At 41.8% G+C, this 25,873-nt stretch overlaps 3 protein-coding genes across 7 annotated transcripts in view; 2 read left to right on the forward strand and 1 right to left on the reverse strand.

Annotated features, from left to right (window-relative positions):
• Positions 1-2,113: 2,113 nt before the first annotated feature.
• On the reverse strand, positions 2,114-12,606 carry LIG4 (DNA ligase 4). 4 transcript variants are annotated; one of them, XM_074989965.1, is made up of 2 exons: positions 12,490-12,606; positions 2,114-5,759 (listed from the first exon to the last, which is right to left on the reverse strand). In XM_074989965.1, the coding sequence occupies exon 2, from the start codon at positions 5,740-5,742 to the stop codon at positions 3,007-3,009; it is 2,736 nt and encodes a 911-aa protein (XP_074846066.1). In that variant the 5' UTR covers positions 5,743-5,759; positions 12,490-12,606; the 3' UTR covers positions 2,114-3,006. The 4 variants fall into 4 exon arrangements, with proteins under 4 accessions (XP_074846066.1, XP_074846037.1, XP_074846047.1 ...); XM_074989936.1 differs by lacking the exon at positions 12,490-12,606 and adding an exon at positions 12,289-12,424; XM_074989946.1 differs by lacking the exon at positions 12,490-12,606 and adding an exon at positions 11,674-11,832.
• A 62-nt stretch (positions 12,607-12,668) lies between these two features.
• Positions 12,669-23,852, forward strand: ABHD13 (abhydrolase domain containing 13). 2 transcript variants are annotated; one of them, XM_074989989.1, is made up of 3 exons: positions 12,746-12,802; positions 22,664-22,736; positions 22,904-23,852. In XM_074989989.1, exon 3 carries the CDS (start codon positions 22,936-22,938, stop codon positions 23,710-23,712), a length of 777 nt encoding a protein of 258 aa, XP_074846090.1. In that variant the 5' UTR covers positions 12,746-12,802; positions 22,664-22,736; positions 22,904-22,935; the 3' UTR covers positions 23,713-23,852. The 2 variants fall into 2 exon arrangements, with proteins under 2 accessions (XP_074846081.1, XP_074846090.1); XM_074989980.1 differs by having other exon boundaries at positions 12,669-12,802; positions 22,664-23,852.
• The window catches only part of TNFSF13B (TNF superfamily member 13b), a 51,137-nt gene continuing 37,939 nt past the window's right edge, over positions 12,676-25,873 (forward strand). The window contains exon 1 of the mRNA XM_074990003.1: positions 12,676-12,806. The gene's annotated coding sequence lies outside the window, so the exon portion shown is untranslated. The remainder of the gene's footprint in view (positions 12,807-25,873) is intronic.

A 25,873-nucleotide genomic window follows, 5' to 3' on the forward strand; every position in this document is an offset into this window, starting at 1 on the left:
GACAAGTGAATTGGGACACTTAGCATTGCCTTGAGGTCATGACCTGAGCTCAGTTAGCTGTTAGTACCACATGCTCTAGTACAGAAAGCACACTTGGAAACTGTTCAAAGGCAACAGGTAATTTGTTTAAAAGGGGATTTAGGTAATAAGTAGCTTCATATTTATTTTTGTGTAACCCTTACTATTTCATCTTTAAAGTCACATTATTTCTATTACATACACTTCATTTTTATCTTAAGACTGTCTCTAGATTGCTGAGAACAGTCCGCAAAAGATACGCAAATTGTTCAATTCATTTGTGTATCTTTGGCCGATAGTTGTCGGGAAAGGCTTTTCTGACATTTGACCTATCCACATGGAGCCAAACGTTGGAACACAACCCCCCCACCTCCTGTCAAGACATCTCTTCTTCCTCCTGGAACAAGGAGTACAGGGATCTCAACAGAATGCTCCTGACAGACAGATCTCTTTTGAAATATGTACTGTCTGGACGCATGCTCTGTTGACAAAACTTCCGTCAACACAAGCCTGCAGTCTAGACATAGCCTAAGTGGGTTTCTGTTGTGTGTTCTGGGTAGAGCGGGCAGCCCCAACTGAACAGAGAATGGGCAACATATCCGACACCATGTGGAAGGGAGTGGGGGTGACAAAGCAGGAGAGAAAACTCAGCGTATCTGCTAATTAAGAAATTGCAAGATGTATTGGGGAAACTCAGGACCAGAAGGGCTGTTGGAAACATCCTGCAAGAAGTAACTGGACAGGTGAAAGCACTTTAGACCTTTGTGTCTGAAGGCTTGCTATTTGCTGTCAGACCTCTGAGTTATGGTAACTTAGCAAAAGAATACCAAAATTATAAGGCTAATAGTGACAGAACATCTTAGTGGCCTGGGTGACCCTAAAACCATTGTAACATCTGTTACCACACCTAGAATTTGTTCTTATACCATACTTGAGCCTAAGCAGCAACATGGGTCTCCCTCTGAAAATACCACTTTGCAGTGAACAATAAACAATTCCTAAGGGTACAAGGGCCTACATTTTTAGGGGAGAAGCCATTCTAGATTTGATTTTGACAAACAAGGAGGAATTGGTTCAAAATTTGAAAGTGGAAAGCAGTTTGTATGAAAGTGAATTACAATTAGGATTAAATTGATTCTCTTGCACTTTGTATTTCACTGTACCAGTAAATATGAAATTAATTTAGAAATAAGCTCTTGAAAGGGGCTGAAAAAACAACACTGATTCCATCTGGAATATCTTTATGCATTTTGCTGTTTCTAGTATCAACTCCATCAGAGGTGCTAGCAGCTTCTTCCACATTTTATTTTTTTGATTGTTGACCTTTGAAACCACACTCCTTTTCCATTTGTAGTATATCCTGCTTGAGAATAAAGCAGAAGTTTTTTCTTTTTTTAAGCAGGTTTAAAAAATGGGTCAGTAACAGGTAAGGCAGTTAAAATAATTAAAAAATTGAGAATAAACATTTTGGTGTTGAAAATTCTTGTGTATTAAACCTGTAATGAAAAACAGCATAACTTATTGCTGATAATGATCTAATGGTGTTAAGTTGTACAGCAGACCCAAGACTTATGTGGAGGTTGCATTCTTGTGCAATCCCGCATAAGTCAAATTTTGCACGTATCTTGGGGTTCTACTGTATTGCATTGTACGGGACCTTTTAAGATGATTGTCTGTTAGCAGTATTTTATGTATATATTTTCTGCTTGTATACAATTTGTGCATTTTAATAAATCTATTGTTTAGTACACAAAAACAGTGAATCCATGTATTCTACAGTTTAATGCTTCAAACATGTAAACTACATTAAAAAAATAGAGGTTTATAATAAAATTTTAATTTAAAAAACTAAATGGAGTAAAGTGTAATTTGTGAAGTTAACCCAACAAAGAAAATGAGAAACCTACTTTCATCCCACTTATATAATTGTTCTTGAACAATCCTTATGGTTAAATACCGTTGTTATGGGGAACCTGATCTTGACTCCCTCATGAACAGGATCAGCCACTAAACATTGATTCCTTCCTGACTCCACACTCGAACTATTTTCACAGTAAAACAATTCAGAACAGAATAAAAAAAATAGATCTTTATTTCAATCATTCAGTACAATGTTTTGGTAAAACTGAAGTGTATTTGGAAATAAAATACTATACATTACTAAACACCTTAAAAACACACGTCTTCACTTATTGAAAGGCAGGCTGAAATTAGGGGGAAATCCCAACTTCAATGTGATCAATATGTGATTTGCCCCATGTGTATATTTTCAATATACAAGTTACTTTGCTATTTTATTCGCCTTTTAACTAAACCTTTGTATCTACTCATATGATAGCACTTACACAGGTAGTCTTTTTGGAACAATTGAAAAATATCTTTAAAATTCATGAAATTCGTTTTCTTCAAATTTACATACTGAATAGAATCTGAAAGTTATTAAATTTATGTTGAATATCTAACTTCAGAATGTTAAAATTCATATAGTATTATCATTATTTCATGATTGACAGAACATTTAACTGCATAAAAACATTTAACTGTGATAATGCTTAAGCTTGAGGCTTTTTGTAATTTATGTACTAACATATTCTTTTTAAATATTACTGGTTTAAAAATCCAATGTCACACTTCAGAAAGATCAAATTCTATAAAATAACTAGTATTTAAATAAAGGAAAGTTTTGCCAGTGATGCAAGGTTACCTTCATAGCTATAAGTAAAACAGTCTCCTACGGGAGATTTTTAGAAGAACACAAAGCTTGTAATTATTTTTCACCCCTGCATTTTCTCTCTGTGTGATGTAATCTGAAGTCTTCTCCTTCCTTCCCAGCACAGGAGAAACCACTTTTTCTTTTCCAACACATTAAAAATTAGATTTACTCTTTAACCCTAGGCTAGGTATAGGCCTGGAAACATGCAGACGGACCACATCAAATCTTAAATCCCTCAAGTTAATCAGAATTTTTACTTCTAGTTAAAACCTGCTTTAAATTAGATACTGATTTTCACTCTGTAACTTCCCCTCTTTTAGAGAATCTGTCACCCAGAGGTCAGATACAATTTTAAATTTTTTCTCAAATGTTCTCCTAAGTGCTTTTATCTCTTTCACATGGGTACGATCTTCGCCCATAACTACGTGGGACACACCTTCCTTTAACTGCGAGATTATTTTTGCTCCATGAAAACGAAGCTCCAAAGCTCTAATTGACAGCATTGTTCCATAGGTCTTGGTACTGGGATCATTAATAACAGCATAAAGGTCCAGATAAACGGTATTTTGCCTGAACATACTGAGTGGAGATCTGTTCCACAAATAACGTTCTTCTAAGTCAGCAATCATGTCCAGAGGCATCTTCTCCTCATTTTTATCCATTCTTGAGAATACGTCCTTAAGCTGGGTCACATCTGTATCTGCTGTGTAGCTGTCCCCATAACAGTCATATTCACAAGCAAAATGTTGTTTTGTGTCTGGAGACATGTGGATCATGAAGGCAGGCTGCCATGGTACGAACATTTTTGTTTCAAAACACTGTAAAAGCCACTCTGCTCTCACAACATCATGCTTGTTGGAAGATATAACATTTTTTACTCTGACGTTCTCAATTCCTGCAATAACACAGTAAGTGTCTGGTCCAGGGTTCTGCACCACATTACCACCACTTTCTGCTATTTTACTTTCCAGTTCAGATTTTGTATGGTTTTGTGTTCCAGTCATAACACAAAATTCAACATCTTCAAATATATTTGAAACCTTGTTTACACTGGAAAGATCAGGGGCTTTAAACTGTTCCATGATTCCAATGATTTTCTTCAATTTTGGTACGGTTTTCCGTTTCTTTTCTTGTGGTTCGTCATTGCCCACATCAAGGTGCTTAGATGCTAGCTTTCCTGATGCTTTGCCTCGGAGCTGTTCTAACAAATCCAATGTCATACAGTCATACCACTCTTTGTCCTCTCTTATTTTCTCAATTCGAGGGAATCGCAGAGTGCAGTCCGTTTTGTACATATCACTCGTAACAATCTCTGCTGCCTTAATCTGAACTATGACTGAGTTACAAGGTTCAATATAGACTTCAGGCTTCTCAGTCCCACATAAAATATTACATGGAGGATCTCTTCTACGATAAGGCTTCCAATGTTTGGCCAATTTCAAACCAAGATCATACAGCTCCTTCATAGTGTAACCAGAACCAACACGACAAATAGAATGAAATACAGATGGTTTTTCACCAGGAGGGCAAGTCTCAGCAACAGCACACAAAAAATGAGACATCATGCCACCACGTAAGCCTTTGCCCCAGTAACCACCAACAATTAAAAGGTCTAGTTCATCCATGAGCCCATTGACATACTCTGGTTTTATTTTTAACCAGCCTTCCCCACGTTTGTCTGGCTTGTAAATGGACATAGGATCTTTTATCATGATTCCTTCTTCTCTGCTGTCTATTGCTTCATTTAGAGCATCAATCACCTCTTTCCTGGTGCTAGCCTGTGTTTTATGCACTATGTGTATTCTGCCAGGTACTGGTGTAAAGAGCTCATTTAGAATCTCATCTCTTTTGCTTAGTACTTCATGACCCAACTTCTGATCATTAACCATTAATACATCAAACACACAAAAGCATGTCTGCAGATCAGAATCATCTACCATTCTTTTTATGTCAAATTTGTTTCCCTTTTGCATAAAAGTTTGTGTACTGGGATTGTAGGCCATCATTTCACCATCAAGAATGCAGTTTTGTATACTATTTTTGAACACGTTATGAATAAATGGAGTTAATGACCCTTCCAGGGGAGAAGCACCAAACTGCTGCGTATAATCAAACCCATTACGGGAGAAATACTTGTATACATCTCCGTCTTTGTGCATCTGCATACGCTCACCATCCAGCTTAGTTTCGATGTAGAATCTCTGGTGGTTCATTTGTTTCTCAATTTGGTTGACATTAGCAATAGCAGCAAGCATAGGCTTAAAGGCAGAAAACAACATGATGGAAACATCACTGAGTGATACAGCAGGGTCATGCAACTGTCTGCAAACTTTCTCTAGGTCAGTTGTGACATTATGTAACTCAGCAGCATCTGGATGGAAAAGGGAAAATATGGTTTGCTGACTAACACCAAGTTTTAGATCCTTTATAATCATCCGGATCAGCCACTTTTGTTCAAGCGCTGAGCTCCGAGTTATTAACTGAAGAAGATTTTTCTTTACTAGGTCCTTCCTTTTGCCCGCATTATTACTTGCGATTGAATCCAAGAGTTCATTCACCTGTTGTATGGTCAGGCTGCCTTGTTCTGGGCACCTTGATTTCAATACAAAATAAGCAATCATTGCGAAGTCTCCAGCGTCTCCATGTGAGCCAGTTGGAGTTCTATAATTTAACAGCTTAAGGGCATCTTGTCCTTCTTTGGGTAAATTGAGCAGTTCAATATAGAGCTTAGCAAGCATTGTTTCTTTAATTCCATAAGCCATTCTCTCTCTTTCCAACTGTGGAAGAATAAGTCGCATTGCTGGATAAAAAGAGTCTGTAACGTCTTTCTCTTTTTTGTGAAGAGCATCATGAAATTTCCTCCAAGAATCTAAAAATTCCTTAAAATACTTGGTTTTCTCTGGCCGGGATTTACATTTCTGTATTCGTTCTAAAATTGAGCACAGATCTGCAAAAGGAACTAGTGATGCCACAGTTCGTTTGGGGGAAGATTGTGAAGGTGTGGAAGACATCAGGATTAACTTTTTCACTATAAAACAAAACAAAAATAAAGTTACTACCAAGTTGCCATGTTTTTTCCCCAAAAGAACTACTTCTTCCGAAAAATTACTTTTGCATTAAGGATATCTCCTGATTTAGCCTAACATTCACTTAGCCTAACAACCGTCAGCATCATCATTTATTACCCTCCCCACCATAATCCCAACAGACATCAGGATCCCCTTGTGCTGGGGTCTATACAAAACAGAGTAAATCCCTGAAAAGAATATATTTTACATTCCTAAGACAGATAACGGACAAAAATGGGAAATATGATCCTATATTCACTGATGGGGAACTGAAGCACAATGAAATTACAGGTACAATATTTGAATATGCCTAAATATTTTAGGAGCAAAGGTTCCATTATCAAAAGTTATTAAAGGCTGTTCTGTATCTAAAACATAGGTCAACTTACATCTGTGGTTGCTATGAAAAATTTCATGATCTGTTCAGCAGTTAGGATGACCCAACTCCCTCTGTAGATGTATCCAGGTGGACAGAAGAGTTTTCCCATTAATCTACTGCCTCTCAAGGATGTAACTTAACTACAGAAACAAAAAATCTCTTCTTTCATGAATGTGTGAGGTATGCTGTGGTAGCATGGACAAGCATTTACAGCTATGCGGTCTTAATATTTGTGGTACAGACAAGTTCCAAAGTGCCTCAGAATATAAGTCTCATTAACCCAAAACCACAAAACAATCTGTGGCAGACCCTCAGGTTGAACCAAGAACTCCGGCCACTCAACCTTAGTCCAAAACCATCCTTGCTCTTCCAACCTGACTCCCATATGTAAGATGAAATCTTGCATCATAATAGGTCCATGATGTTTAAACTTTTATTTTCAATTAAGCTGAGATATGAGATGTTTCAAGGGACAACAGTAGATTACACAGTTTTATGTCTCTGAGACCAGTTTAAATATAGTGCAGCTCAATAGTCGATTTGATGGTTCTTTGGTAGTTACTAGTGATCAAGCTGAGGTATGGCTAAAAGTCACAGCCTAACAGAAAAAGATACATCTTGCCAAGATGGGCACCCAAACCCCCTAATTCCCTCATCTAAAATCCAACTTTGAAGGCAAAGACACAACTTTGCAGGTACACTCCTTGGTCTGGCCACTGCCAACTGCCAAACAGTGCAATGCATCCCTTGAGCGTGCTGTGGAGATCCCTTATCCCTACCAGGGCTGTATCACAGAAGGATGAGGGGAAATTTTAGGGGCTGCTTCACTTTCACTACCCTGATAGTGCACAGCTCTGGTGACTGCACACACAGCTGCAAGAAGAGGAAGGGAATCCCAGGAGCAACGTCCAGGGAGCCAAGGGATGATCAAGCGCTGCTCTGCAGTAGAGCTTTGGGCTCAGTCCCACCCTGAGAGGGAGGACACCCAAGATCCCAGCAGTCAAGAGCCATTCCCATCATCAGTTTTGCTCCAAGCTTAACCAAGGAGAAGCCAGAGATACAGTCACCACTGAGGGCAAGTTTGGTGCTGGCTCCCACTCACTGCCCTACCACTACACAAAGCCCAGTCACCCACACACATCCCTCCAGGAAGGCACAGGGAACAAAGGCGGAAGGGCCAGAGGGCAGAGCAGGTTCTATGAATTGCCCTGCAGGAAGGAAGGCATCAGAGCTCCCAGCATAGATTTGCCCAAGAAGGGAAGAGCTCCAACAACCTGTGAGCTGACTCCTGCTTTGAAACTTTGAGTCCTACTTTTTCTCTTCCTTCACACTTTTCTCCTCCGCCCCCCCATATAAACCACAGATTTTTTTTCCCCCACTCCATTCAGGTGAGGAAGTGGGTTTCACCCACGAAAGCTCATGACTGAATAAAGTTGTTAGTTTCTAAGGTACCAAAGGACTGCTTGTTATTTGCTCTGGGCAAATTCAAAATACCAGCAGAAAAGAAACAGAGGGAGGAGCAGGAAAGGGAAGCAAGTTCATCCAGGCAGTAATGGTACAAAATCGTTCTGCTGCTAGGAACTGAGGAATACACCTGGAGGGCTCTGAGTCAAGCTATACTTACATAGAAAACCAAAAGGCCTCAGGCCCAAGTCTCAGCTTAACATGCAGGAAGTTTTTGGAGAATACTGGGGATAACTTCCTGGTACAAGTGCTGAAGGGACTGACCAGGGGCCATGCGCAGCTTGACCTGCTGCTGACAAACAGGGAAAAAAATAGTAGGAGAAATAGAAGCGGGTGGAATGCTGGGCTGCAGTGATCATGAGGTGGTAGATTTCAAGAGTCTGACAATAGGGAGAAAGGTGAGCAGTAAAATTGAGACCCTTGATTTCAGAAGAGCAGACTTCGATTCCCTGAGAGAACTGATGGGCAGGAGCCCCTGGGAAGTTAATATGAAGGGGAAAGGAGTTCAGGAGAACCGACAGTATTTTAAAGAGGTCTTATGGAAGGCACAGGAACAAACCATCCCATTGCACAGTAAGAAAAGCAAATATGGTAGGCAATCTTGGCTTACAAGGGAAACCCTTGGCGAGCTTAAACTCAAAAAGGATGTGTATAAGAAGTGGAAACTTGGACAGATGAGTAGAGCGTATAAATATATGGCTGGAGAATAATGGCAGGTAATCAGGAAAGCGAAAGCACAATTGGAACTGCAGCTAGCAAGGAATGTGAAGGGCAACAAGAAGGGCTTCTACAGGTACTGTAAAAATAAGAGGGTTATCAGGGAGGGTGTGGGGCTGTTACTGGATGAGGGAGGTAACATGGTGACAGATGATGTGGGAAAGCCTGAAGCATTCAATGTTTTTTCTGCCTCAGCCTGCACGGACAAGGTCAGCTCCCTGACTATGGCACTAGGCAATGCAGTATGGGAAGAAGGTGGGGAGCCCTTGGTGGGAAAAGAACAGGTTAAGAGCTATTTAGAAAAGCTAGACACACACAAATCCATGGGTCCAGATTTAATGCATCCAAGGGTATTGAGGCAATTGGCAGACGTGGTCACAGAGCCTTTGGCTATTGTCCCTGAAAACTTGTGGAGACCAGGAGAGGTCCCGGATAACTGGGAAAAGGCAAATGTAGGGCCCATCTTTCAAAAAGTAAAGACAGACAATCCATGGAACTATACACCACTCAGCCTCACCTCAGTCCCTGGAAAAATCATGGAGGGAACCCTCAAGGAATCCATTTTGGAGCACTTGGAAGAGGGGAAAGTGACCATGAGGAGTCAACAGGGATTCACCAAGGGCAAGTCGTGCCTGAACAATCTGATTAGCTTCTATGATGAGGTAACTAGCTCTGCTGACATGGGGAAGTCAATGGACGCAATATACCTTGAATTTAGTAAAGCTTTTGATACAGTCTCCCACAATATTCTTGCCCATAAGTTAAGGAAGTATGGACTGGATACGTGGACTTTAAGATGGATAGAAAAGTGGCTTGACAGACATGCCCAACAGGCAGTGGTCAATGGCTAAGTGTCTGATTGGTGGTTGGTTTCAAGTGGGGTGCCCCAAGGATCAGTTGTAGAGCCAGTACTTTTCGATATCTTAATTAATGACCTGGATGAGGGGATAGACTGCACCCTCAGCAAATTTGCAGATGACACTAAGGTAGGGAGTCAGGTATACACACTGGAGGGTAGGGATAGGGTCCAGAGTGACCTGGACAAACCGGAGGATTGGACTGCCAAAAGAAATCTGATGAGGTTCAACAAGGACAAGTGCAGAATCCTGCACTTGGGATGGAAGAATGCCAAGCACTCTTACAGGCTGGCGACCGACTGGCTAAGTAGCAGTGCAGCAGAAAAGAACCTGGAGATTACAGTGGATGAGAGGCTGGATATGAGTCAACAGTGTGCCCTGGTAGCCAAGAAGGCTAATGGCATATTAGGGTGCATTAGGAGAAGCATTTCCAGCAGATCTAGAGAAGGTATTATTCCCCTCTACTTGGCTCTGGTGAGGCCTCATCTGGAGCATTGCATCCAGTTCTGGGACCCCAGTATGGAAAGGATGTAGATGCATTGGAGAGGGTTCAGCAGACGGCAACAAAATGATTAGCGGTTTGGAGCACAAGACCTATGAGGAGAGACTGAGGGCTTATTTAGTTTGCAAAAGAGAAGACTGGGGGGCGATTTGATAGCAGTCAAGTTTCTGAAAGGGGGCTCTAAAGAGGATGCAGAGAGACTGTTCTCAACAGCGACAGATGACAGAACAAGGAGCAACGTTCTGAAGTTACAGAGGGGGGAGTGGGAGGTTGGGTATTAGGAAAAACTATTTCACCAGGAGAGTGGTGAAGGACTGGAATACTTTAGTGAGACAGGTAATAGAATCTCCATCCCTAGATGTTTTTAAGTCCCAGCTTGACACAGTCATGGCTGGGACAATTTAGTTGGGATTGATCCTGCTTTGGGCAGGGGCTGGACTAGATGACCTCCTGAGGTCCCTTCCAACCCCAGAATTCTACGATTCTGGGGTCTCAGATCCTGCTGGGTCCTGGGTCCAAGCTTGAGGTTAACATAATCCCAGAGAGGACGCATGGGGGAAGGGGAAACTGGGTAGCCTTGAGCCCAGACTCAGACACAAGCTTAAATGCATATCACGTGTCTTTGGACAAATACCACCATCAGTGTTTTGTCCGGTATTTGAGGCCCAATCCACCACCACCAAAATAAACAGAAATTAGCCCATCTTGCAAGGTCTTACTGTCAGATTGATGTATAGTGTTGTGATCATGTGCTCAGCAACAGACTATTACAGACACAGTAGATGAAATAATTCCACATACTGAACCAGCTTCTGCTGGGGACACACACACTTTTGAGCAGACCCAGGCCTGCAAAAGAGCCCGGCATACACTTGTCTCTCTCACCAGCACATGGTGGACCTCAGCCTGCAGGCATTTCTGTGGGCGTGCCCCTGCATCAATGTCTGAGACCAACTGCTGCGACCAGCAACCTTTAGGTTCCAGGATGGATGGGCGTGGATTTGTATTTTAGATACTTTCTTCATTGTTCCTATCACCCCAGCCTTTGTTTTGGTCAGTGTAGCAGAGTGTGTGTGTGTGTGTAATTTAAAAAAATGGTAAGCAGTGAGGTAGCAAAGTTTGCAGATGACACCAAGCTGTTCAGGATAGTCAAAACCAAAGCAGACTGTAGAGAACTTCAAAAAGATCTCAGCAAACTGAGTGATTGGGCAGCAAAATGGCAAATGAAATTTAATGTGGGTAACTGTACGGTAATGCACATTGGGAAGAATAACCCCAATTATACATACAACATGATGGGGGCAAAATTAGCTACAACACATTAGGAAAGGCATCTTGGAATTATAGTGGATAGTTCTCTGAAAACATCTATGCAGTGTGCAGCGGCAGTCAGTAAAGCAAACAGGACATTAGGAATAATTAATAAAGGGATAGAAAATAAGACAAAGATATCTTACTTCCCCTATATAAAACTATGGTACGCCCACATCTTGAGTACTGCGTGCAGATGTGGTCTCACCTCAAAAAAGAAATATTGGCATTAAAAAAGGTTCAGAAAAGGGCTACTAAAATGATTAAGGGTTTGGAACAGGTCCCATGTGAAGAGAGGCTAGCGAGACTGGGACTTTTCAGTCTAGAAAAGAGGAGACTGAGGGGCGATATGAGAGAGGTATATAAAATCATGAATGGTGTGGAGAAAGTGAATACAGAAAAGTTATTTACTTGTTCCCATAATATTTGAACTAGAGGACACCAAATGAAATTAATGGGTAGCAGGTTCAAAACTAATAAAAGAAAGTTTTTCTTCACACAGTGCACGGTCAACCTGTGGAACTCCTTGCCAGAGGAGGCTGTGAAGGCCAGGACTCTAATAGAGTTTAAACAAGACCTGGATAAATAGTTGGAGGTTAGGTCCATAGATGGCTATTAGCAAGGGGTAAGGTATGGTGACTAGCCTTTTGTCGAAGGCGGGAGATGGATGGCAGGAGACAAATCGCTTGATCGTTGTCTTCAGTTCACCTCCTCTGGGGCAGCTGGCATTGGCTACTGTCGGCAGACAGGATACTGGGCTAGATGGACCTTTGGTCTGACCCAGTCTGGCTGTTCTTATTTCTCAAAGACACACGTAACGCCTCCCACCCCACACACCCTACGTCCCACACCGTCACGCAAAGAGAGAAAAATGATTCTCCCCTATAGGCTAGGCTAGGCTAAGAGCGAGCTGGCTTTTAGCCCAGACCGTAACGGCTTCTGCACGCGCATGCACTGCCCCCTTAAGCCGGGGTACAGCCAGCGCCTGAAGCACCTGCAAAGCTGCTACAGCACGTCCCAGTACAACACGGGCAGAGGAAGGGAGCGGGGAGGGGAGGAGGCGGCACACAGATCCCCCCCCCCGCCGCCGCCGCCGCCGCCGCCGCCTGCAAAGGTGGGGCGGATGAGGGACCCCGGAGGGAAGAGGGGGGTTCCGCGGGTGCCCATCACCCGCAGCTGTAACACCCACAGTTGTGGGGGGCGCTCGCAGGCGCGCGGTGGGACCCGCAGAGCCTGACCCCGCCCGCGCCGCTACTCACCCACACCCACAACAACGAGCCCAGCCTCGGCCCCACAGGCCGCGTCACGACCCGTCACTAGCTGGGAGTCACCAAAGACCCCGGAAATTCATTCCTCGCACCCGCCCATTCCGAGGAAGCCAAGGGGGGGAAGGAGTTTCCGACGACACCGGGTCGAAGATTCCGCACAATGGTCGGGTCCCACCCGGAAGTAGCTCTTACCCGCTCCTCTCCCCGCGGGGGTGGGTTCATCTCACGGCGACGGCGGCCTCGTCCCACTTATTCTTCCCCCCTCTCCCTCGCTGCAATAGTTTGTCCCAATCTCCGGTCGGGGGACCCCGGATGGCCGGTGACCCGGGAAACGGAAGTGGTTGCGATGGTTGCGTCGTTCCCGGAAGCGGCGGCGGCTGAAGTTGCACATCTCGGCTTAGCTCCGAGCGCGCGCGGCGCGGGAGGATGAGGCGCGGGGGCCTCCTTCTGCCCGAGCCCGAGTCCAGCCTGGGAGCGGCCCCGGCAGCGCGGCGCGTCTGAGCGAGTGAGTGAGAGAGAGAGCCGCGAGGGCCGCGCTGCTCAGCCCGCCCCGGGGAGCTCCTTCGGGAGCCTCTTGCTGCTGCGGGGGCCGCCCGGCTTCCCTCTCTGGAGGGCGCCCTGCGCTCCCCCGCCCCCCGTTCTTCTGCGCAGCCTGGCGCGGGACAGGCCCGGGGACCCTCAGGGCGGACCCTGCGGGAGCTCCAGGCTGCGCCCGCTCATGGGCTGGCGGCTGGGTCGGGACTGCTGTGGCTGAGCCGGTAGCTCGGGTTTCGCCCTCCCCGCGTCAGGCCGCAGAGCCGTTCGGTCCCCGTCCCGCTCACATGGGTCTCGGGCAGGGTGTCGCTGCTGGTCCAGATGCGGAGTCGTCCCATAACTCCTCCGTGCCGGTCTCCGTGGGCGAACGGGAGCGGAGCCCGGCGAAACCCGCACGTGGACATGAGTGATTGACGGGAAGGGAACCTGTGGAGTCTACACAAAGCATGACTGTGTGAGGGGGATGGGAAAGGAGGGAAGAGAAGGAAAAAGAGTGGGACACGAGTTGCTGTTCCCGGGGTGTTAAGGCTAATAATAATCATGATAGTAAGTATGTGGAGTCAAGAAACTACTCAAAATTACTGAGTAGTAGTTGGTGACCATAAGACTGGTATGTAGCTCACTTTAGTTGACAATATATTTCACTAAATAGTTGGGTGGTTGCTCATTGGTGCTACATTTATGCTTAAATATTCTTAAAAGTCTTATTTTCACGTATGTATTTAACATAGCATATTTTCAAAAAATCCTCTCATTTATTGTACATCTTAAGTTTAATGCACTACTTAAGCAATAGATTATAGTCTATAGTTTATATTTTACGCTTTGTAATTTGTTTAAAGTTTCAGATGTTCAGGGGTTTTGAACCCCTCAGTGAAACAATAAGTTTGAGACTTTTGTGGCATATAAGAATTGAGATTGATGAGCAGAGCAGTAAAGTGTTAAGAAACTAATTTTGTTCCTGGCAGAATTGTACGCTATTGCACATGTGCAGAATTCATGCCCCCAGCAGAGGTAAATCATGGTGTGGCAGAAGGAGGGACTGGAGAAGACCTGGCCAGGTGCCTAGTCTGTGGCAGGTCACCAGTGTACAATGGTGTACAGTGCTAGTCCCAACTGGGTATAGTAGAACAGGAATTTCTCTTCTATGCATTGCATATGGGGCTGGATCAGACCCACCCTCTGATTTCTCCCTCAGCTGCAGGAAGCTCTGAAAATCCTATTCCACCACCACCACCCCACTTCGTGCTCCCATTACTCCTCATATGCCCAGGGAGGGCATCTTTTTACAGGAAGACGTACTCCCATCTACCCAATGAGCTGCCCAAAACTGGATTCTCACTGTACTGAACCCCAGCCAGCTGCATCTGAATCCCTGCACCATTCCCCCAGCATCTGGACCCTTCACAAAGCCCAGCCTCACCCAGACCCCTTCTCTTAGGCTCTGTTCTCTTCCATACCCAACCCCTCCCCTTGCTGACACCCAACCACCTTCACCTGAACTTCCCTGCAGGGTCCCGGTACCATTATGCCCAGAAACCCCCACCCCCAATAAGCCCCTGTGCATCTAGATTTTCCCTGCAACTGGATTCCCCACTGAGCTACCCATACCCAGTCTGGCCCAACAGAACTTTCTCAGCCCACACCTGGATTTCTCTATGCAAAAATCCTTTCATATTTGAATCCTGCCTTGCTGAATCTGTTTATCCCACATGGAGGACCAAGGCCCTGTGGTGTTTCTGGGAGGCTGGGCCTTGTGCTATGTCCAGCCTTACTTCTGAGATTCAGTCCACAGGGGCGTGGGGGAGAGCTGTCAGTGATCCCCATCTCTGTGTATTAGCCAATGGTCTGTGCTTCCCAGTGCCATTCTGGAGCCTCAACATTTACTTGAAAATTCTGTAAGTTTTGTGTCTCAGAATATTAAAATATTGTGCATACAGTTTTTAATTTTTGGCACAGAACTTCTAAATTTTTTCAAACAGAATGCCTACGGGACTATAATTTGAACCATCAAAATAAGTAGTTCTAAATTTTAGGGCCCTCATCCTTTACTTGAGTGCCTCATAAAATGTTCCCAAATATTCTGTGAGCAAAGTTGTCTTTTAATAATTCAAAGTTACAAAGTTTGCAAAAGTTAAACATCTTAAATAGTTAGCCATGTTAGTCTGTATCTTTGAAACAACAAGAAGTCTTGTGGCACCTTATAGTTCTATGCCATCATAGTATTTATTTCCTCGTGCCAGGGATCTGTCTAACCATTCAGTTAAGTTGGCTTTTTGACAGTCTTGTGTATTTTCTGTTTATATTACTAAATTCTTCTTAGACATTACTCTTACTGCTAGTCAAGAACTATTGGCTTCAGGAAACTTGTTCACAAAGGCTGGCCTCAAAGAGGCTGTTTTGAAGGCTCATTTAAGATTATTTATTTGGGGGTCTGCATCTCAGAGCTGAGACTTCTAGGTTAAAAAATAGAATTTTAGATACTTTGTTCATTGTTCCTATCACCCCAGCCTTTGTTTTGGTCAGTGTAGCAGAGTGTGTGTGTGTAATCTTAAAAAAATGGTAAGCAGTGACGTGGCAAAGTTTGCAGATGACACCAAACTGTTCAGGATAGTCAAAACCAAAGCAGACTGTGGAGAACTTCAAAAAGATCTCAGCAAACTGAGTGATTGGGCAGCAAAATGGCAAATGAAATTTAATGTGGGTAAGTGTAAGGTAATGCACATTGGGAAGAGTAACCCCAATTATACATACAATATGATGGGGTCAAATTTAGCTACAACAGATTGGAAAGGCATCTTGGAATTATAGTGGATAGTTCTCTGAAAACATCCATGCAGTGTGCAGCAGCAGTCAGTAAAGCAAATAGGATGTTAGGAATAATTAAAAAGAGAGAGAAAATAAGATGAAGAATATCTTACTTCCCCTATATAAAACTATGGTACGCCCACATCTTGAGTACTGTGTGCAGATGTAGTCTCACCTCAAAAAAGAAATATTGGCATTAGAAAAGGTTCAGAAAAGGGCTACTAAAATGATTAAGGGTTTGGAACGGGTCCCATGTGAGGAGGGGCTAGAGAGACGGGGACTTTTCAGTCTAGAAAAGAGGAGACTGAGGGGCGATATGATAGAGGAGTATAAAATCATGAATGGTGTGGAGAAAGTGAATACAGAAAAGTTATTTACTTGTTCCCATAATATTTGAACTAGAGGACACCAAATGAAATTAATGGGTAGCAGGTTCAAAACTAATAAAAGAAAGTTTTTCTTCACACAGTGCACGGTCAACCTGTGGAACTCCTTACCAGAGGACGCTGTGAAGGCCAGGACTCTAATAGAGTTTAAACAAGAGCTGGATAAATAGTTGGAGGTTAGGTCTATAGATGGCTATTAGCAAGGGGTAAGGTATGGTGCCTAGCCTTTTGTCGAAGGCGGGAGATGGATGGCAGGAGACAAATTGCTTGATCATTGTCTTCAGTTCACCTCCTCTGGGGCACCTGGCATTGGCTACTGTCAGTAGACAAGGATACTGGGCTAGATGGACCTTTGGTCTGACCCAGTATGGCTGTTCTTATGTTCTTAATTATAAAATAGTTTTAAGAATTTTTGGTCAAGTCATTTGAAAAAATTGTTCTATTTGAAATATTGTGGGCCATGACATTTCTCTTTTATTGAAATGACTTGATGTTTTTGGCTATGACAAGCAGACACTTTCAGTGTGGTTATTAAGGGCTAATATTTAATCCAGGAGTAAGAAGAAGGTACATAGACAGTTATTCTGGTCCACTGGTGCAGGAGTTGAATTGTCATCTTAGCTCTGCCAGTAACCCATCTGATAACCCTTCGACTAATTATCTTTTTCAGGAGTCTGCAACTTGTGGTTCTTTAAGGACTTCTTTGTGATTGCAAAGTTTAAAAAAAAAAGATTATTTTTGATAAATGGTGAAAGTCTAAAAGCCCAAAAATGAACAACTCACACCTAAATAGCAAACAATTCATGATCTTGAAATGTTGGATAATTCGCGCTAGTATCCTGGAGAGGGAGCGGGAGTCAGGAAGATTGTGGTACAAACACCCATGTAAAGTATGAGGACATAACATATGTAAAAAGTTTGTGAACACCCTGCACTAAGTATGTATCACATTACAAATGGTTGTGCGTGCACCCTTCTTAAAATAAGGGTTTCAAAAAGTATGGTTTGATATTATTTATTAAGGACCAACTCGTATTCATGTGCATTGCGGCTCTTGAATTATTGAATTTTTCAACGAATTGGAAAAATGGTGGTTCTTGCTATTTTGTTTGCAGACCGCTGATCTTACTGCTCTGTATCCTAGCTTTCACGTCTGTAAAATGAAGATATTTACTTTCATTCATAAGACACTCTCAGATTTACAAATGCAAAAAAAAACCACACACACACACAAAAGGGTATCCTGTGTTTTAAGTTGTTGTACTTAAGGTAATATTAGCAGTTATAGGTGGGAAAAGAAAGAAATATTGGTTAGTTGAAATTAGTACTTGAAAGAGAATGTTGTTATAATCTGAAAGGCACTAAGGGAAATAACTGTTTAGCTCCATGATTATTCCTGGGGAAATTTTGTCCCAAGAATATAAAATTCTGTATAGAATGTCTACAACATTCTGCGTATTTGTCAATATGATATAGTCAGACTATTTTCCTTTCATTTTGGTGATTTATTTCAAATTATGTATCAGCGAGTATGGCACTAACTATATAGATAATGAAAGAGTCAGGACATAGGTTTTTTTTCCCCACAGATTGCTTATGCAGCTTATACATATAGAACTTCTAATAATTCATTGAAACTACAATATACAACTGAAATTCCTGCCCTCCTGAGAAGCACTGCAAAGGCTTGGTGAGTCAGTGATAAAGGAAGAGCTGTTGAAGGAGAGTAGGAGTGAACCTGGTAGGTTGTTGGGTGTGGGTGGGGAGAAATATGGAACAGGTTTTATGGGAGGAAAGAGTGGAAAGAAATTGTTAGGGAGCTTCCCCTGTGCAGACCCTGGCTAGTTCCTAGCCTTTTCTATTCACATAGGCCCATCTGTCCCTGTGACCTTTGCACCCCTACCTCCTGTATTCTTGCACCCATACACAGACATCCACTCCCCACTGTCCCCTCGAGTCCCTCTGCTCTTAGTCTTCCCCTTCCTCTTTGTGACCCTACACCCCTGTGCCCATTCAGCCCCTACCCCGTCTGTCCTCCACCACTTGCCGTTCTTAACCCCAGTTTGTGACTCACGGCCACTCTATATGCCCCATGTTGTCTGTCGCTTCATATCTCCTCACAAGCCCCACTAGGAAGGCATCACTTTTACCAGGACTTCAGTCTCCATTCTTCCCTATCATTCAGGGCCAAGGAGTGTTTTCTCTATTCTAGTGCCACAATGAGCCTTGGTAGGCCAAAGGCAGAACTGACGCAGCTTTTTGGCCAAAGTTATTCAAAGGGACGGAAGGAATTATGCGGGGTGCATGAATTGTATGCAAGTGCAGTGGCCCAGTATTCCCCCAGGAATATCCATGATGTAATTGCAAACACTAAGGGAGGCTTTTGACATGTTGACTGGAAAGGCTGAATAGCTGTGCAGTAGGATGATTACTTTTAGATAAAGGATATATTTTCCTTGCAAAGACAGTAGCTATTAGATTTTTTTTTCTTTTTGCAAATTTCCCCATGCAGATGACCTGACAATTATTTTTATTATCTTCAGAAAATGAGGTGAGATAAACATAATTTTTCCCAGATGTATTATGTTTGCACAGACCTTGCTTTGTCTTCTCTGCTGTCACCCAGACTTCTTTTAAGTGTTTCTGTGGCACCCATATGATGAAAATTGAGACTTGAAATTTGAATTGGACAGTATATTCTCAAGAGGCATCTTATTAACTTTACATTACATATAATTTTCTCATGGTGGTGGTGTTCTATCTTCCACTGGAGTTAAGTTGTGATAGTCTGCCCCTTTCCAAATGTTAATAAATGTAAGAATAATTGAGTTTTTAGGGCATATTTTTGCTGTGGGTGAATTTATTGTAATAGCTGTTCCTTTCGGACTGAATCCTTGAAAGTCTCAATTAATGAGGCTTAGCAGTAATACACATGCACTTGTTAGTATTATTTCACAACTCGTAATGTATATAAAACACTCCACCAAGATACTCCACCCAGCCTTCTCATGCTCTGAATGTAGGCCAGGAAAAATTGTAATATTTGGCATAAAGGCCTGGATGCAAAAAAGCCACAGACCTAAGGAGGAACTCATATGGAGCATTCAGTTACTTTAAAATCTGAGGGAAACTGCAGGAAGTGTTCTCATTCAACACTGAATTAGCTTAGGTCTTAGATGTTTTACTGTAAACTGATTTAAAAATCATTCTCAGGAAATGTTAACTGTGTTCTAAGGATATTAACGCTTGATTTACTTCATCCTCATATTTCTATAGTCCTATCTGAAAAGTCATTACAATATAACTCTAAAAAGAGAGAGAGAAAACTGGTCTCAATCCTGTGAGATGAGATTTGCAGGTAATCAACATGAATTTCATTGGGCTCTTCCATCTGGCAACTAGAAAGGCAGCATTAGAGACCATTCAGCATCTTGTAGGATCAGGCACACGGACACAGCATTTTTGTACAACTCTTAGCTGAAACACTAGCAATTAAAGAGGCCCAACACTAAAAATGCTACCTTAATAAGAAGTGTTAACGTTTACAGTTGCTTTAAAGCTCTAAAAATTGGGATTTTGGACCAAATTCTTCTGCTTTTCAGATAGGCTAATAGACCTGCCAAATCCAGCTTGGCTATCTAAAAAAATGGGATGTATTTGGATTTTTATGTAATGATGGATTTATGAAAAATAAAATGTCTTTGAACAAAAATATTTTTAACTGGCTTTAAATTACTCTTTAAAAGCTACACCATGGAAGGTAGAGAAACTCTAAGCCACCTTTGCTTAACTAGTTGTATTCTGAGCTATGTTGTATTTCTGTAAGAAAAACTTGATGTTTCTCATATTAAAGGTAGGTTATAACCTCCTGAGAACTCAGTGCTTGATAAAATAAGACTTTACTAGACTCCCAGCTAGTAGTCATTTAAAAGAAAAAAAAATGCAATGTTTATGTTCTATTTCTAGCTGAATTTAACTTTGAGGTGAAAATTGTTGTTGCTATGATTTTTAAATCATAGTTTATCTTTCAGTATAAACAACACAGGTAAATTGATTGTTTTAATATTTCATCATCCTGAAATTCCTTGCTTTCAAATGCAACCTTTCTACTATTACCATAATATGTTGGCAGCATAACTGTTATCTTACAAAAACCAGAATTAACACGAGTTTCAGAATGTGTGGCTTTCTCAGAGATGCATTTGGTATTTTATTCTAACAGCTCAATTGTTTGTAGCAGTGGCACCACTGCAGAGATTAGGCAAATTCATGACAGCAAATAGAACATTTTGTGTTCCAAATAACATGACAAATGGAAAAAGTTGGGTAATTACTGCTTAACTGTGTCCATAATAAGTAGAGTAGGGAACAACTGTCTCCTTTGCCCCATGGCAAATGATGCCCCTGACTTGTAGGCTCATCTTTCTCTCTCAATTGAAATCCAGCTTTGCCTGTTTCTTCTGTTTGACTGATCAGATTGGATGTTGTGCATGTTTTGTAGTAAGGTGTTTTACAGCTTGATGGCAGTACTGCTCTCTAAAGAAAATGTTATTTGTGGCCTTCTTTAAAGTGATTGTACATTTGTGTTAATTTACGGGGTCCCTCTCAGGAGTTTAATTTCAATTTTTCTCAGAAAGGAATCTTTATGGCCACATGACTACATTTTTTTTCAAATGGTGTTCAGGAGAAAACAAAAATTAAAAATCCTATGTAATTCTTTTATCTATCCCTTACACTCTACTCTAGTGGCCCTAGTATCGAGGAGGGTCCTGAAGCTGCTCCTTTGTCCAGTCTCCTTAAGGTTTTCTAGCAGCTGTAATGCTGAGCACCAATAATAACTTATTCCTTCGGTTGTCTTCAGTTTCATATAACTGTGGGGAAGAATTCTGTGCAGGCAATGGCCCACAATGCTGATGACTAGATATTCAAGGACAATGATAGGTGTAATATTCTAGTGCTGATTGTGAAAAGAGATTGATTTATGGTTGTACAATGTTGTCTCATCTTCCCCATTGTCAAATTAAATAAAGTACTGTTTCTTCAACATACTTTTCCAGGTATGTTAACCTTTTAGGTACATGACAAACCTGATATAATTAATTTAAGCTCTTGAAGTGTTCTTTCCTTTTAGCTACAGGAGCAGACTGGTTTGATTTGCAACTGTAGTTGTGAATTTTGGTACAAAGATTTTATGAAACTTAACAGCATACAGAAGAAGCTCCCAGATTGGTATACGCAGCACTTTGGTCTGCAGAGCTTATTTCATCATACTAATAAGGCATGCACAAATGAAACAAGAAGGATCCCTGCCATCCTGTAAAGTTGCACTTGTGCATGTCAGTTGTCAGAGAACCACTTATGGTGACTGATTTAGTTTAGTCCAGCACTGTTACTGACTTATTGTGATTCTTTAGATTTGTTTCATCATGACAGTACCTCTTCGTTTCTCTCTCCCTCCTCCCTACCAGGTGGTTATAATGGTAACCCTTCTGTCTAGTATGTGAGCCTCATGTTGAAGGTAGCATGTTAGCAGGAAGGTAGAATGCTGTTGATGATACACGATCACCTTTGCAGCATAATAGGGTCCCATCTGGAGCTGACAGGCACCCAGACTCACTTTCTTGAATGCCTTCAGCAACCGAATAGATAAAGAGGGAGGGATCTTTTTTTGGCAGGAGGACACTGACCCACAGAAATATCATTTGTGGGGGGCCACACAATGAGAAGTGGGGGGAGGGAACCTTAATTCAGGGCATTGGTGTTCTGCTGGTGTTGAGCCTTGGGGCTTCTGCAGAGACTTGACGCAGACCAGATCAACGTAAGACAGGGAATAGATCCAACCTAGGGGTCATCGGTTCCAAACCCTTGCTACAGCAGTTAATTCCACTTCTCATTATTGCTAAAACTCTTCTAGTTGGCATCTGTCTTAATGCATCAAATGGGTGAAGTTCTGGAGCTAGTTTGTAAATTGGGATCAGTGATTAGAGGGATTTTTCAACTTTGCAAAATACTACCATTGAAAAAATTCAAATACATTTTTCATTTATTTTCAAAAAATGATTTCAGATAAAGAGCTGAGCAATGCAGGGTACATATGTTAGTAATATATATGCTGAACAGTGTTTTATTGGTACACAGTGGAACCATGCTCTTCTGGTCTAGTTGGTAGCAGGGTCTGATCAGCTAATGAAAAATTTGGCTAATCTGGAGAATGGGCAAAGAGCTTCAGCCATAGGCAGGGGGCTCCTGCTGTCAGTTGATACCCACACCGTGCTGCCTGGGGTTCGCAGTTCCGGTTTGGTTAATACAGAGAGCCAAGTAATGGAGACGCAGATAAACAGGGTACTGCTATAGCTAACATGTTTTTATTTTTCACAAAACTAAAGATTCTGTGTAAAAACACACAATTGGTTTTCTATGGCAAATGAAGTTCTAGATCCCTGGTAATTTGTTACAGTTCAACTTTGGGAACTACTTAAAGTGATCAGGTTACAGAAAAGATGAAGTAAGCAGTAGTTTCTTGTTACCTTTTGTTTGTGCAGTGATTTACTAATCCTCTTCAGGAATACGAATGCTTGACAGTTATCCATGTTTGGTATTCATTCCATGTATTGTATTTTTTTCTTTCTTTCTTTCAGGATACATATGGACTAAAAGATCACTCACTACTGCAATGGAAAAGTCATGGATGCTTTGGACCTTTGTTGAAAGGTGGCTGCTGGCTTTGGCTTCATGGTCTTGGGGTCTCTGCCGCATTTCCCTTTTACCTTTGATAGTAACTTTTCATTTGTATGGCGGCATTACATTGCTTATATTAATATTTGTATCAATAGCAGGTATACTATATAAATTCCAGGATGTACTGCTTTACTTTCCAGAACAGCCCTCTTCTTCACGCCTTTATGTTCCTATGCCTACTGGTATACCACATGAAAACATCTTCATCAAAACCAAAGATGGAGTTCTTCTCAATCTTATTCTGCTGAGATACACTGGAGACAATGCAGCATATTCTCCTACTATCATTTATTTTCATGGGAATGCAGGCAACATTGGTCACAGGTTGCCGAATGCTTTGCTAATGTTGGTAAATCTGAAAGTCAACTTGCTGCTGGTTGATTATAGAGGTTATGGAAAAAGCGAAGGAGAAGCAAGTGAAGAAGGTCTATACTTAGATTCCGAGGCTGTGCTAGACTATGTGATGAGTAGGTCTGACCTTGATAAAACAAAAATCTTTCTCTTTGGCCGTTCCTTAGGGGGAGCAGTGGCTATTCATTTAGCTTCTGAAAATTCCCATAGGATTTCTGCCATAATGGTGGAGAACACATTTCTTAGCATCCCACATATGGCCAGCACTTTGTTTTCTTTCTTCCCAATGAGGTATCTTCCTTTGTGGTGCTACAAAAATCAGTACTTGTCCTACAGAAAAATCTCTCAGTGCAGAATGCCTTCTCTTTTCATCTCTGGGCTATCTGACCAGTTAATTCCACCAGTTATGATGAAGCAGCTTTATGAATTATCCCCTTCTCGGACAAAAAGATTGGCAATATTTCCAGATGGAACTCATAATGACACTTGGCAATGTCAAGGTTATTTCACTGCACTTGAACAGTTCATCAAAGAAGTAATAAAGAGTCACTCCCCTGAAGAAATGGCAAAAACGTCATCTAATGTAACAATAATATAATTGATATTCTCTTATTTCTGATAAAACTGCACTGTAACTTGATTTGTGAAAAATGGTAAAAGAATGTCAATTTTTAAATGTATATTATGTCTGTATTTGCCTAAAGAGTGAAATTAAACTTGGAAAGGTCTAATACTTTATTATGACGATCATATAGTTTTTATATTTGCGACATTGTAAATAAGGAACAGTTCTACGTGTCTCTCCCATACACTTTTTAGATATGTTTATCCACTTGTTCAATACGGTATACAATAGAGATTATAAAATCTTTTTGTTACTATGTTATAAATTAGAGGAGTTTAAGAAGGCAGAAGGTTCTTCAGTATTCTCCGTTATATGTATCAACTATTTGGGCAATCATGGATAGCAAAATATATTTTGTAATAATATTTCTCTTCTAGGATTTAGTTAAATATACCATGCATGATAATGTTTTATTTCTTGAATTTCTGTATTATGCAAGATATGCTAAGTAATGTAAATAGCATCAGTGGCAGTGTATACCTACGGGTGTGCAATACTGGATTATTTTTATGGTTATACTACACATTGAAGGTTAAGAGGAAAAGCCAATTTTCTATATTAATTTCATTATTTATTTTTTGCATTGTCAGAAACTTGAGGTTCCGTGCCTGATGGCCAAGAGAAGTTTTTCTTTGTACAGCCTGCTGCGGAAAAAAAATAATCCTCAAATTAATTATGAAGAGAGGGTTTAAAAAATGCCATCTACATATAGTTGTTTCAAAATTATTTATCCTCCGTTCTTCAGCTTCACCATTATTAGTTTTTTCTTGTTGGCATCAAAATAGTATCATCATATCAGGTTAGGTTAGGTGTCCCATGTCTGTGGGTGAGGGTAGCAGAAAGAGCAATGTGGTTTGTGTAATGCTCTGTATACACTTACGTTTTAATTTAAATCAAATTTAAAATCAATTGTCCATTTCCTCCACATACACCTCTAAAGCAAAATCTGTTTAAACATAATTAAAAGTTTGATTTGTGAAGTTTCTGTGATAGGATTAAGAAAGCCAAATGTGTTTTCAGACTCATCAGATTTAGGATTGGTTAAATTTTGGAGACTTAGGCAGATTTTATTTTAACTTTTTTTTAGTCTATAGAATCATGTAAGAATAGGCTTGGAAGAGAGCTCAGGATGTCACGTAGTCCAACCACTTGCTCAAAGCCCAACCAACCTCAACTAAATCACTTGAGCCTAATCATGACTGTTCTTCTAGAACAGGGGTGTGCAGCCTGCAGGTCAGATCTGGCCTGCAGAGCCTTTTAATCTGGCCCACACTGCCATTTTTCTGCCCTGGCTCATGTGGGCTGCAGCTCTGGCTGGCCTGGCTCATGCTGCGGTTCTGGCCAGCGTGGCTTGCGTGGGCCCTGGCTCTGGCTGGTGCAGCTCGCTCAGGCTCCAGCTCACACAGCTTCTGCTGCTCTTGAAATAGAGTTCTGTTCTTTCAGCATGACAGGGAGCTGCCCCTGCTGCTATATTTGGGGTGGGGGGAGGGGGATGCATTAGGGGCTCTGGGGGTTGAAGGATGGGGGCAGTTTGGGATGGGGGGCAGGGTCTAAGGCTGGTGGATGGGAGCAGTTTGGGGCTGTGAGGGGTTTTTGAGCCTCATAGTTTGGGGATGTGACAGGGTTGTGGTTTGGCGCTATTTTATGTTCCATCCCCAGAACATAAATTGCTGTGTGGTCCCCCCAAGAAAAAAGATTGGACACCCCTGTTCTAGAATGACAGTCCTGAACAACTCTACCCAAACTGTCTGGCATCAGCTCAGTTAACATGTGCAAGGATATAGTATTCCTCATCTAGGTTCAATTACTCATTTCCTGCAATTTAATATGCAGTTTGCCTATTCAACAAATAGCTTTTCTATTTTACCAGACTAAGGATATCTGTGAAAATGTTTTCCATACTAAAATCTCTGCTATTTCTGTTTCAAACTGAATTATCTCACGCCTTTCTGCTATTACTGTTGAGCCCTCATTCAGGAGAGCACTTTAGCACATGCTATAGTCCCTTCCTGTTCAGGAGTGGCACTTCAGCATATGCTCAAGGATGGCTAGTTTCCATGCATTCCTGAACTGTTGCCTTAATGACTACTTTATTATATGGAAGTACAGGTATTACGCATAGATATGTAGCTAT

This window comes from Carettochelys insculpta, chromosome 1 (genome assembly GCF_033958435.1).
Source record: "Carettochelys insculpta isolate YL-2023 chromosome 1, ASM3395843v1, whole genome shotgun sequence".
Classification (NCBI taxonomy): Eukaryota; Metazoa; Chordata; order Testudines; family Carettochelyidae; genus Carettochelys; species Carettochelys insculpta.